Consider the following 12,978-nt stretch of genomic DNA (forward strand, 5'->3'; position numbering starts at 1 on the left):
TGGCAGTCTCTGGCTGGTCTCTGGGGTGGGGAGCATTAGTTCCCTAGCACTTCCAAATGCTTCCACAGGGAAACTCGTCAAGCAGCAAACGCCCCCGGGGCAAAGAAGTGCTACTGTTGGCAGGTGGAAGTTGGGCCAAGTCTACGGAAGCGATCAAAGTGAGGGACATTGTGGGTCTTCTATCAACACCGTCCACATTTTACTATTACAAAGAGCACTGGCAGTCCCCGTGGGATGGCAGCGGCTGCCTGAGCCCAGATCTCTCTGGACATCCTCCAAAAATCACCCAGTTCAACCAAAGGACAAGGAAGGAAATAAAAATACTCCTATCACGTGTTTACGGCATACTGAGAAAATACTAGACTTCGGTGATCAAGGGCCACCGCCTGGTCTCCGAGATGCGGAAATCCTAAGACCCCATTGACACTAGGGGGCGCTCGGTTCCAAAGCCACCTGCCTCGGAAAGGCTGGTAACCCCAGGGTGTCCTGTGCCAGGGTCTGTCACCAGCACACTTATACCAACATGTAAGACTGCGGGTGTTCTGGGGGAAAGCCATTAATTAGGCAACCTATAAAGCAGAAAAGGGGATGAACAAACCCAAGAGGAGGAGCAGGAGGAGGAGGAGGAGGAGGAAGAGGAAGAGAAAGAGGAAGGAAGGAGGGGGAAAAAGAGAAAGGAGAAAAGACAGAAATGATGAGAAATTATTAACCAGAGAAAAAACACTGAATAATGAGAGACTGCTTATAAAAGTTAATGAGACTGAGAGGGGCAGGGAGGGGAACAGTGTCTGGGCCTCGTGCGGAGTGTGGAGACCTCACGGCACTGAGATGGGGTCCTGGACTCTTCTGGTAATGGCAGAGCACTGAGGCCACTTCCCAGAAGACAGGACCAGGGATGGGAGAAGGGATGTTCCAATTGTCGATGCACCTACCTGTCTCTGACTTCAGACATGGCCTTGAGGAAAGGAGATTTGAGATCAGGCCTCCATCTGCTGCCAGAGCTGGGGCCTCCTCTACCTGCCCCTTTGTGTGTGTATGGGGGCGGGGAGAGAATGTATGTTAAGCAAGAGGCTGTTCTGGTTCCAGAGGTCAAGCCAGGTTCAATGCCCACCCGTCCGGTCTCCAAAATAAGCACCACAGAAGGAGTCTGAGTGAGAAATCCACTTTAATACTCCCGCTTCAGCTCAGCTGATCACTTCTCAAGCGTAAGAGAAGTCTTTCCAAGAGGCCTCAATCCACTAAGAGGTTATGGCTCAGAGAAGGGAACAGCTCAAAGAAGCCCTAAAACGGAAAGCAACATGGGATCTGGAATCAGTGGAAGCCAGCTGAGGGCACCCTCTGGCACACCTCCCACCAACATGGCCCAGCTGGAGAGGCACGGTGTTCACCCACACCTGACAACTGCCCCAGTCCTCCCATCCCCCCACCCCTGTCCTTCTATCCCCTCACCCCTGTCCTCTCATTATCCGCTGGAGGCTGATCAGGGCCCCTGTGCCTGGAGAAGGGGAACCCTTCCTTTCCTACATGGTAGCCCCCAGACAGCCAGCTCCCGTCACCCAAACCGGTCCCCGAGAGACAGCGATGTGCCCGGCTCTCCCGAGGACGAGTGAGGCGGGAGTCACCTTGAAGAGGGTGAGGGTCTGGAGTACTCCCGAGGTGCAGGCGGTCTCCCGGATGGAGTGCATGGCCAGCTGGGGGCTGCCTAAATCTAGAACCCGCAGCCCCAGCCGAGAAGCCAAGATAGGTCCGATGGTGGTTCCACAGGGAGAGTCATTCCGGACCATGAGATCCTAGGGAGGGAAGGAGAGGCTCATTAACCACAAAGAAGGGCTGAAAAGGTGCCCACTGGTGGGTCCCCTCTCAGAGCGGATGGGAACAGGAAGCCTACATTAAATGGCAGGCCCAAAGCACAGAATATTCTGGACTGGTCCCATTCTCTCCGTCTGAACTACCGCCACTCTAATTCCAGCTACCACCATCTTGCCTTCCATTAAGAATCCATTCTCCACATAGCAGGGAGGGGAATTAAAAAAAATTTAAAAAATGTACCGTTTCTATCAACCTCTTGCTTAACATACATTCTCTCCCCGCCCCCATACACACACAAAGAACAATCATTCAGCAGTTTTAGTGTTTGCAGAAATATTGCTGTTGGCATGCTGAAACCATTTTCTTTATATTCTAGTACAGAAATAAGTAAGAAAATCATAATATGACGTTCAGTATTAAGATTTTCAGCATAAGGGAACACAGAATTATAAAGTCAGATAAATTTTTTTTAAAAAATATTTTATTTATTTGACAGACAGAGATCACAAGTAGGCAGAGACGCAGACTGAGAGGGAAGCAGGCTCCTTGCTGAGCAGAAAGCCCCATGCGGGGCTTGATCCCAGGACCCTGGGACGATGACCTGAGCTGAAAGCAGGGGCTTTAACCCAGTGAGCCACCCAGGTGCCCCAAAATCAGATAAATTAAGTAGTAACTATTTTTTTTAAAATAAGAATTATAGTATTGGGGCGCCTGGGTGGCTCAGTGGGTTAAAGCCTCTGTCTTCGGCTCAGGTCATGATCCCAGGGTCCTGGGATCGAGCCCCACACCGGGCTCTCTGCTCAGCGGGGAGCCTGCTTCCCTCTCTCTCTCTGCCTGCCTCTCTGCCTACTTGTGATTTCTGTCTGTCAAAAAATAAATAAAAATCTTTAAAAAAAAGAATTATAGTATTAACTCATGGTTTTAAAAAAATACATATTTTTTTCCAGCTATGTCAACAGAAATGACCCCAAAGCACTGTCTCCAGTGATAACAACGAACAGTCCCATGGTGCCACACCACGGTCTCTAAAATCCCCATCCTTCCAAAGCTGCCACGCCTGGGGAGAGAAATGAACAAGATGAGCCTGCAATTTCTTGCTGTATAGAAAGCAAGAACACTTTCGAGAGTCCTATCAAAAGACACATGTTGAATGGACTCCCATCAGTCAAAGTTATGATCATCTGAGGATGAAATAAAGTTGACTATAGGAGCACCTGGGTGGCTCAGTCAGTTAAGCATCTGACTCCTGATTTCAGTTTGGGTCATGATCTAGGGTCATGGGATCTCAGGGCCATGTGCTGGGCTCTCCTTGAGATTCTGTCTCTCCCTCCTCCTCCTCTGCCCCTCCCCCTGCACAGGAGCAGTCTCTCTCAAATACATAAAATCTTCGAAAAAAAAAATTACTAGGGGCACCTGGGTGGCTCAGTGGGTTAAGCCTCTGCTTTCAGCTTGGGTCATGATCTCAGGGTCCTGGGATCAAGCCTCGCATCGGGCTCTCTGCTCAGCAGGGAGCCTGCTTCCCCCTCTCTCTCTGCCTGACTCTTTGCCTACTTGTGATCTGTCAAGTAAATAAAATTTTTTTTAATTTAAAAACTTTAAAAAAAATTACTACAGGCCATTGGATCCACCCTGAACCAATGAAAATCTGATTTAGTATCAGAAAACGAAAAGAAAAAAACCCCTATGTGTCCCCATTTGGAGTGGCTATTAACATACCACACCCTGAAAACTGGTTATTTAAGGGAAAGAACGAGCATCTATTGGGTCTTTCCAGCAGAAACCATATGTCATGATAACCAAACAGCCCTAGTGGATGGGCACAAAGTTCTGCCTCCCAGAAGAATAGCCGCTAATATCTGCAAAAGGGAAGACTTGTAGAAGGGATGAACTGGGGGAATGAAATCATTGATTTCGGCAAGGATTATCAATGGGTGCCAAAACCATCAGGTGTCTGGTGGATAGGGGACTCATCATTGGTACAGGTTACCGTCCAGCCAAAGGGGGAAAACCCTCCTATGATGGCGTGATTGGAGGGCACCCCAGTCACGTGCTCAATCTTATTGTCACCAAGTGTGGATCACCCAGATAATATGTGTATAATCCAACATGACGGACACACCAGTCATGATGTCTTCAGCCCAAAGATGTCTAACCTGAAGCTACCAAGCCTTTGGGTATGAATTCCAATTTAGAGGAAACACAGGGCTTAGAGGCACCAGCTAAATAACACTACCAGGAAACAACCAGACAAAGCCAGAAAGTGAGACATTATGTGGGATGATGAGCCTACATTTTTTCAACAAGTCAATGTTCTTTTATTTTTTTTTAAGATTTATCTTTTTTTGTTGTTTTTTTTTTTTTTTTTGAGAGAAACAGAGAGAGTGTGCACGAGCGGGATGGACAGAGGGAGAGAGAACCCCAAGCAGACTCCCCGCTGAATGCAGAGCCCAACACGGGGCTCAATCTCATGACCCTGAGATTAGGGGCTGAGCCAAAACCAAGAGTCCAGTGCTTAACAGACTGCTATTTTCTTTCTTTATTATTATTTTTTAAAATATTTTATTTATTTTTTCCGAGAGAGAGAGAGAGAGAGCGCAAGCGCCCACAAGCAGGGGAAAATGGTAGAGGGAGAAGCAGGCTGAGCAGGGAGCCAGGGACTCCATCCCAGGACCCTGGGATCATGACCTGAGCCAAAGGCAGATGCTTAATGACTGAGCCACCCAGGTGCCCGAATAATATTTGGAGATAACCAGGGAAAACTGAAATTGTTCTGGGGGTGTCTGGTTGGCTCAGTTGGTAGAACATAACACTCTTGATCTCAGGGTTCTAAGATCAAGCCCCAAGTTGGGCGTAGAGCTTACTCAAAACAAAAAAACCCCACAAAAAAACAAACAAAAATGATCTGTGCATTAAGATTAGATACAAATTTACTGAAACAAAAGTGTACTGAGATGAAAAGGTAGAGAATACAGAGTGAAGAGGAAGCAAACAATATATTCAGAATGATTACACTTTTTATAAAATAGGTGTTAAGTATATACGTATTAAAAAAAATCTGGAAACATATGTGCTAATCTCTGTGGGTTCATGTTTTCTTATTTGTGTTTGTGTTTCCTGATTTTTTTAAAGTATACATGTCCTGCTTCTGCTGTGAGTTTGATTAAAAAAATTCCCCCAGGGGCGCCTGGGTGGCTCAGTGGATTAAGCCGCTGCCTTCGGCTCAGGTCATGATCTCAGGGTCTTGGGATCGAGCCCCGCATTGGGCTCTCTGCTCCGCAGGGAGCCTGCTTCCTCCTCTCTCTCTGCCTGCCTCTCTGCCTACTTGTGATCTCTCTCTCTGTCAAATAAATAAATAAAATCTTTTCAAAAAAAAAAAAAATTCCCCCAATGTCTCCTCACTGCCTTAGAACACACAGACCCTCCTCCTAGGAGGCCCTGAGGGACCAGGCTGGGCAGGCTTCTCTCCCCTGCACTCAAGCCCTTGCCCTGCCTCTACAATTCTCACTCTGTCCCGAGGCTGCTCTGTCCCCTGAGGCCGAGGGAGCGCACTCCTGTGCCCATGGGGGCCTTTGCACGCATTCCCTCTGCGGGGAAGCTCTCCCTGCAGACTCGCCCACAGCTGCCTCTTCCTGGGTAGTCAAGTCTCAGCTCCAAGTGTCACTTCCTCAGACAGGCTTCCCCAAGAAGGGAACGGTCAGGTCTCCGTGTGGCAGGGAGGGGGGAGGTGTGTGGCAGAGAGCGCCCTGAGCCGGGAGACAGGAGGCCGGGGCCCTAGTCCTGACCCACCAGGTTCTGCTTGCTATGTGTCGCCCGACCCCCTGTGCCCCAGTCCCTCATAGCTCTATCTCCACCTGTTTCTGACGACCCGAGCCATTGCCACGGCAAGAATGGAAATGAGCAGGTGGGAGTTCCAGCCTCCCTGGCCCTGAACTTCACTTATGGAGAGGCCCAGGGTAGAGGAGAGAGACATGGGGAGCTGGATGGGAAGAAAGGACTAAACCCACGTGCCATGAGCACACTGTACCTTCAGTTCTCACACAAGGCCAGAAGAGGCGTCATCATCAGCTCCATTTTACAGGTGTGGAAACGGACTCCGAGAAACGGAGTGCCTAGCCCCACAGCACGCCCAGCACGGGTCCCAGCTCTGCCCAGCTCCAAAACCCATTCTTCTCTACTGGAACCCCATCCACAAAAGGTGGGCTCCCAGGCGCTCTGCCTTCCACGGGGGCCCATCTGCTCATGCCCCCCCCACCCCATTCCCCCCATCCCATCCTCACAGGCAGGGCCCGGCCTCACCTGCAGGGGCACCCCAACCTTATTGGCCACCTCTCGGATCAGGGCCTCTGAAACCGCATTTGAGGCATAGCGCTGCTTGCTGTTCACCTTGATCACAGGGCCCTGGGGAGGGGGAAACCAGGAAGCCAGGGTGAGGCACACACGGGGCGGGGGGGGGGGGGGTTGGGGGGAGGGGTCCACAGGGAAGGAGACTGGGCCCAGAACCAACCAGGCCTTCAAGTCCCTAAGGAGAAACAGGAGCATCTCACCTTATGGAATAAGGGCCGGTGGTTCTCCTCATGCTTGTCCCTGTAGGAGACTGAGTCAAGGTTGGGGATGGCCAACAGGAGGCAGGCCTCCCAACAGCCCCCTCTATCTATCCCCGGACAACATTCCTTCCCGCCCAGTGAGGTGGGAGCTGAGAGACATGCCGAACACCGCGTCCCAGGCAGCCTCTAGCAGCAGGCGGAAAGAAGTTTGTAGAGTCTATTCAACACACCCGGGTTGGGCATTACATGACTGTGACCCAGCTGGGTCTTGGCACCGTCAAAGGAAGCCACCACTGACCTTCCTGCCAGAATGAGGGGGAAAGCAAAGGGGAAGGGAGAGAGGCTGGGGCCCGGGGCTGGCGTGGAGCCTGCAGGCAGGTTCCGCTGGGTCCGCAGCGGTGAGGACTGCACGCCTGGCCCGGCAGACTCACAGGTAGTTGGGGTGCACAGCATGGGCCATGTCTGCGCTGATCATGTAGGACTTGGGGATGGCTTCCTCGAAGGCCGTCAGGCGCTGGCATGAGGCTGAGATCCGGCGCAGCACCAGCTCTGTCAGCAACGACTGGGCCCCCTGGGCGCTCTCGGAGCCCACCTGCCGACAGCAGAGACTGGCTGCTCTGGGGTCTGGGCTCAGGGCCCAGAGCTGGAGGCCAGGGAGAGGGGCCCCACACCTGGGACCACCACTGGCCCAGGACCCCCCTGACTCTGGGGATGAGGAATGCGGGGTGCTGTGAGCAACCTCCCCAATGCCGTGCCCCTGAAAACCTGACGGTGGGCTGGGGCTGGACGAATCCTATGTCACGCCTGGGGCAGAAAGAGAACTTTCTGGAGGCTTTCTGCACCTGCCTCCCCTCCTCCTCCCCCGACCTTCACATGTGGGGCTCAGATGTGCCCCACCACGCTGGCCAATTGATCGTCTTTTACGCATGTAACAGAGATTACGAACCATCCATGCTATCCTGCACAAGAAAACACCCAAATTGGAGATAAGCACGGGACTACCCAGTTAGAGAGGACACTCCTAGCTTTCCCTTGCAGCTAAACACGGCCAGGATGATGGAGTTCTGTGGAACACAGGTAGTGAGGAACGCCACCTTCAGCTTGCACCTTAAAAGGCTGGGCGTGCACTCTCCCTCCGCCCTTGCCTCTCATCCTCCTCTCTCAGTACACACAAGATGGCGAGGGCGGGGGCTGGAACAGCCAGCCAGCCTGGATCCCGAGACAGAAGCCGAGGGCTTAGGACAGCAGAGACTTGTCCTGAACTGCTCCCTCTGACCTGTGCAGTCCCAGGGGAGAGAAGGACCCGTCCGTTCAGGATCTGGGACCTGAGACAGTATCTCACGGGAGCGCGCAGAGCCAGGCCCCACCATGCCCTAAGCCCTGGGCCTGCAGGATGGAGGGCAGAGTCCCTGTCCTCGAGGAGCTCACTGCGTGGCACACGCAGCAATGTGGGCGGTACGGTCACACCTCTAGAAGCAGACTCGTGCTTAGCCAGGGCAGCCAAGGGCTAAGGGAGCACAGGCAGGGCCTTCCCATCTTTGTGGTTTCTAGAACAGCCCTGGCTTACGGCAGGTGCCTGGCACGAGCCTGCTGCAGGAAGCTTCACAGAGGGGACCCTCCACAGAGCCCTCCACATACCTCCTCATTGTCATAGAGGGCGATCATGCGCACGTGGGTCTCCGTGGCCAAAGAGGCAGGGGCCGCACAGGAGTCGATCAAAGCCTGTTTGGGGGGGAGCAAGAGCATCCTCCTTACTCCTCCTTCTTCCATAACCCCGCCCAGCGCACCTGGCAGGTTCATGCTTCCGGCCTGCCTTTCTGTCACTACAGCTGGAATGAAACGGGCTGGGGCTCTGACTGACCTTCGTCTCTTAGGGCTCTGCCTGGCACACGGGATACCCTTTCAGCTGGGCTGGGAGGATTCCCCCCTTGAGGTGTGCTCCCATCCCTGCCTATGTGAAAAGCAGAAGGATGAATAAAATGCAGGAGAAGAATGGAGAAGCCTGGGAAGTCAAAACCACCACACAGAGCACAAAAACTAGTTGGCTCCAGTGAAAAGATCAAGGTCCACAGAGGTGACAGGGACTCCATCAGGGGACGCAGCTGGCTGGCTGCAGGAGCTGACACAGGTCCCAGGCTCAGTCCTGGTCTCTGTTATGGCCCAAAGCCTGTCTCTGAGAATAGGATGGGGGCAGGAGGGAGACGTATGAAAAGAGAGAGAGCAGGAGGAAAGGAAGAAATAGAACTGCCTAGAGTAGAAAGAAGGCAGGGACTCTAAGGTGACCAGAAGGGATTGAAACGGGCCCCACAGAGACCCCAAGGCACAGACAGAAGGCTGGGTGGGCATAAGCTTGGAGGGCAGGGCGAGCAGAGGGAAGGGGCTATGCTGCCTTAGGAGGCCCTAAGACCTCTCCCCGGAAGCAGAGGCTAACTCCTCATAGTTAGGAGACACCGTGACGCCCCAGCCAGCCTCTGAGCCTTCCTTCAACCCTTCATGGCTCCTCCCCATGGTCCACCTAACACCAGCAGACGGAGGATGTGGCCAGTGGCCCTCTTAGGACCTGCTGGGCATTGAGGCAGTTCCCCGACCACTGCTTCTCCTGGCTGTGTACCCCGTCCGGGGTGCCCCCCTGCCCCGCTCACCTGCAGGGCACAGAAGCAGCTGTGCAGATTGTCCAGCCGAGGGGCAAAGATGAACTCCTCGTAGGCACCACCTAGGACCTAGAAAGACGGGACAATCAGCCCAACCTTCAACCCTCCATCCCAACTCACGTGCTTCTCCCTGCTCCCAGGGGCCTAGGTTGGAGCAAGCCTCTGTGTGCAAACTCATGCCATGCCACCCGCCCCCCTCCCCCCAGCTTAGGTTACTGGGACCCTGCTGGGTGGGACTGAGGGGACAATGGGGAATGGAGCTGGGCAGGAGCTGAGACATGGGAGGGTGACGTCTATGTTTCCTACCAGTTCCCGTCGGACCGGGAAAAGAGAGCTGAACAGACACAAGGAAAGCTAAGGAAATAAACAGCAGAGGAGACCAGCCCAGAAACAGTGCACATTCAAACAGGACCGAACGTCTGAAGATTTCACAACCGGGAGGCACTTGAAGGCAGGCTCTAGAAAAAGGGGGGCTGCATCCGGGCCTTCTGCCCTCAAAAGGGGCAAGGCCAGGGTGGGTTCAAAGTACACAGCGAGGGGCGCCTGGGTGGCTCAGTGGGTTAAAGCCTCTGCCTTCGGCTCAGGTCATGATCCCAGGGTCCTGGGATCGAGCCCCGCATTGGGCTCTCTGCTCGGCAGGGAGCCTGCTTCCCCCTCTCTCTCTGCTTGCCTCTCTGCCTACTTGTGATTTCTGTCTGTCAAATAAACAAATAAAATCTTCAAAGAACACAGCGAGCCCCAGTAGCAGAAACTACAAAGTGTGGTGGAAAAAAAAAATCTGTGGAGGAGCTGATCCAAGAAGGCAGGTCTGGAGGACGAAAGCGCCCTTTTGAGAACCACTGGCCTGGAGGCAGAGGGACATGGTGTCTACTGGGAAAAAGAGGGATGAGAGTAACTAGGGGACTGGCTGAAGTGGGATATACCGGGGCAGACCAGGATCCCCGCGATCCCCACCCGTGAGCCCCGCAGCCATGCCTTACCGCAGGCTGGGTGTCAGCAAGGCAGAGCTCCATCTCCAAGATATCCTCGGGGCTCAGTCCCAGATGGGCACAGAGAAGGGACATGAGGACCGAGTGGTGCCGGTCATCCTGCAGGGCAAAAGCATGCTGGGAGGAAGAAGGTCTGCTCTCTCCCTCCTCCCCTTCCCCAGGGAATCAGTCCCTTCCCCCTCCTCTCCCCTTCCTAGGAACGGGGGACACTCTTACAGCAGCACTGACAGGTCCAGCCTCCGGAGTCCCCTTCTCCAGCTCCTCCTGGACTGCCGTGGCAAGAATGGGGACTCTGTGGGGAGACACGTGAGGGAAGCGTGGGGCGAGCCGGAGGACAGGGCACCCCTGCGCTCAGATCTCTCCATGGGAACTGTCCTTGCACCTCGATTCCCAGCTTCCCAAATGGCACAGCTAAGAGGGTCCATGGGTATCACCAGCTGCGTCCCAAGAGTAGAACCTGGCTGTGGCGACCATGAGGTAGTGCAGTCCCAGGTCCCATGGGAACCCTGCCATCACTTGGTGCCACAGCCATCCCTCCCGGTCACCAAAGCCCTGGCCCCAGGCTCACAAGTGCATCTCCATGTTGGGCCCGAAGTTCTCGTTGACATTGCGCTGAAGGTGGATGGCCAAGTGTGGGATGCGAAGGATGGGCCGCTCCACGTGTACCAGCCGCTGCTCCAGCCGGCCTGAGGTAGGGCACTATGGCCCGCCAAGCCAGGTCAAACCCGGTGCCTCTCAACCCCAGCAGGTTAATACCCCCGCTTCACCCACACTAACTAACATGATCCTCGAACCCACGCTGCCCCACTCTCCCTTCCCTGGGGGGCTCTCCACAGGTACCCCAAAGGAAGGTCACTGTCAATCTTCGGGCTGCTGAAGGTGAGAACCTCCCAGGTCCAACCCCAGTTCCCACCTTGACAATGACACGTCCAGCCAAGGTCAGGTCCCGGTCAAACCAGGTGCTCCAGATCCCACCACCATAGGTCTCCACGCCAACCTGCTGGAAACCCACCTGGCTGCGGCGGGACCGCCGTTTCACCTAAGTGTGAAAATGGGGAATGAGAAGGCCAAATGGCAGGATTTGGACACGAGACAGACGGATATAGGCCTAAGGACCAAAGGAAGAATATCGCTGACAGAGAAGGGCTCCAAGTGTGGAGGAAGGGGGCGACTAGTCTGCCCCAGTCGGAGGACAGAGCCCCCAATTTGTACCTCTCCACTCCCTTTTGCTGTGTATTTCCCTGATGCCCCCCCCCACCCCAGTGCAGCCTCAGTTCCTCACCCGGAGACAAGGGCTGTCCGTGTGGGCCCCAATGAGGCTGAAACCATTGCCAGGAACATACTGGCCTCCAACAGCAAAAGCGATGATCGTTGATGAGTTCCTGGTCAGAAAGTACTGGGGGGTGGAGGGGGGAAAGATTGACTGATTATCTAGCCAGCTGGCTCAAAGGACTTTGAGCCCCGGCCTAAGGACCTATTTTTCTCCCCCCACCCCACCGCACCGCACCCCACGTACCTTGCTCTCTGGCTTGATATCCCAGCTCTCCGTCTCTTTGAGTTCATGGAAGCCAGCCTGGAGGAGGCGGCTGCGGCACTCGGCCACGGCTGTAGAAGAAGAGCCCTTTCATAGCGATGGAAGCAGGTTAGGAGGCACACTGGCTACCACCCTCCTCTTGTCCCGGTCACTTACCGTGGAAAGGAGAGGGGCTCCGGTTCACGAACTTAAGAAGTTCCCGGGCCGCGGCCTGCACCGCCTCTTTACGGGCCCTACCGGTCATGGCCACCTAGTGGAGGCGGGGTAGAGGGGCTGCTCAGACTCCTACCAGGTTTGGGACCCTTGATTTAATTATCCAGGCCCCAGGAACCACCTTCCCCCCACAAGCCCCATCCCTGCGAAGTGATCGCTCTAGGGCTCGGACCTCTGCTTCCGCCCCTTTCCCCACCAACCAGACACAGATGCCGGGCCAAACCTCTTCCGCCGAAAGCTCCGGCCCTCCAGCCGAAGTATCAGAACCCCAGCAGCGCTCACGCCCAGCTCTTCCAAGACGGCCCGCCTCCTAATCCGAGCTTTAGCCCGGCCCCCTAAACCCCACCCCCACGTGCCCGCCCAGCCCAGAAATCCCGGTCGGTTCCGAGCTCCAGGCTTCCAAGCGGGCCCCTAACTCAAGAGCCGGCCTGCACTAAGGAGCCAAAGTCCTACTGGCCGGGGAATACCCCGCCTCCACGACCCCAGTCTTTAGCAGGCCACCCTTTTCCACCCCCGGGAAGATCAGGTCACGGAGGCCGAACTTTCGGTTTCGCTTTGGGTCAGGTACTGCCCACCTCGGCGCGCTGTTGAGCTTAGGCCCGAGCGGGCTCCGAGCCGGGTCTGGGGTCTGAGTTAGAGCTGGGCGGGCGGTGGACACCTACCTGCATGGCCTCCCACGCGTGGGCCCAGGTCCACTAGTCCTGCCCCCGTGCTCGGCCCGCCCCCTAAACCCGCTGCACGCCCCGCCCCCGCCGCACCGTCTGCTCCGCCCCTCGCCAGGTCGCTCCGCCCACCCGCCCCCGCCGCGCCGTGTGCTCCGCCCCTCGCTAGGCCGCGCTGCCCGCCCCGCCCTCTCTGTCCGCGTTGGCGGCGGGGGCCCTCTGCTGCCCGGGAGGTGCCAGGACAGCCGCGAGCCGCGCGCCCCACACCTGCCTGGGGTCAGAGAGTGGGAGGAAAAACTCGCCCGCGCCGGCTCACCTGGTCCGACGAGTACTGTACAGAGTGCTCCCTCTCGCCACAGGCACCCTTGTGATAATAAAAGCAACAGGGCCAGTGTTCATGGAGCGCTCACGGTGAACTTTAGCTTTATTATAAGGCTTCACGTGTCATCAGCTGCTCTATCAACTTTGTCCTTTCACTGTCCCCATTTTATACATGAACAAAACAAGTACAGAGACGAATCACCTGTCCAGGGCACTAAATGGCAGAGGTGGGGTTTGGGCTCAATTAATTTGACC

General features: G+C 55.2%; 1 protein-coding gene across 3 annotated transcripts; it reads right to left on the reverse strand.

The window, feature by feature from the left end:
- Window positions 1-1,146: 1,146 nt before the first annotated feature.
- LOC123951051 (aspartyl aminopeptidase) lies at window positions 1,147-12,467 on the reverse strand. 3 transcript variants are annotated; one of them, XM_046019677.1, is made up of 15 exons: window positions 12,403-12,467; window positions 11,684-11,777; window positions 11,510-11,598; window positions 11,276-11,389; window positions 10,907-11,032; window positions 10,562-10,692; window positions 10,210-10,285; window positions 9,985-10,092; window positions 8,996-9,073; window positions 7,992-8,075; window positions 6,785-6,945; window positions 6,354-6,393; window positions 6,106-6,207; window positions 1,623-1,790; window positions 1,147-1,281 (listed from the first exon to the last, which is right to left on the reverse strand). In XM_046019677.1, exons 1-15 carry the CDS (start codon window positions 12,406-12,408, stop codon window positions 1,231-1,233), a joined length of 1,428 nt encoding a protein of 475 aa, XP_045875633.1. In that variant the 5' UTR covers window positions 12,409-12,467; the 3' UTR covers window positions 1,147-1,230. The 3 variants fall into 3 exon arrangements, with proteins under 3 accessions (XP_045875633.1, XP_045875634.1, XP_045875635.1); XM_046019678.1 differs by lacking the exon at window positions 12,403-12,467 and adding an exon at window positions 11,964-12,101; XM_046019679.1 differs by lacking the exon at window positions 12,403-12,467 and adding an exon at window positions 11,941-11,994.
- Window positions 12,468-12,978: the final 511 nt, after the last annotated feature.

Source organism: Meles meles, chromosome 9, assembly GCF_922984935.1.
Source record: "Meles meles chromosome 9, mMelMel3.1 paternal haplotype, whole genome shotgun sequence".
In the NCBI taxonomy this organism is placed as follows: Eukaryota; Metazoa; Chordata; class Mammalia; order Carnivora; family Mustelidae; genus Meles; species Meles meles.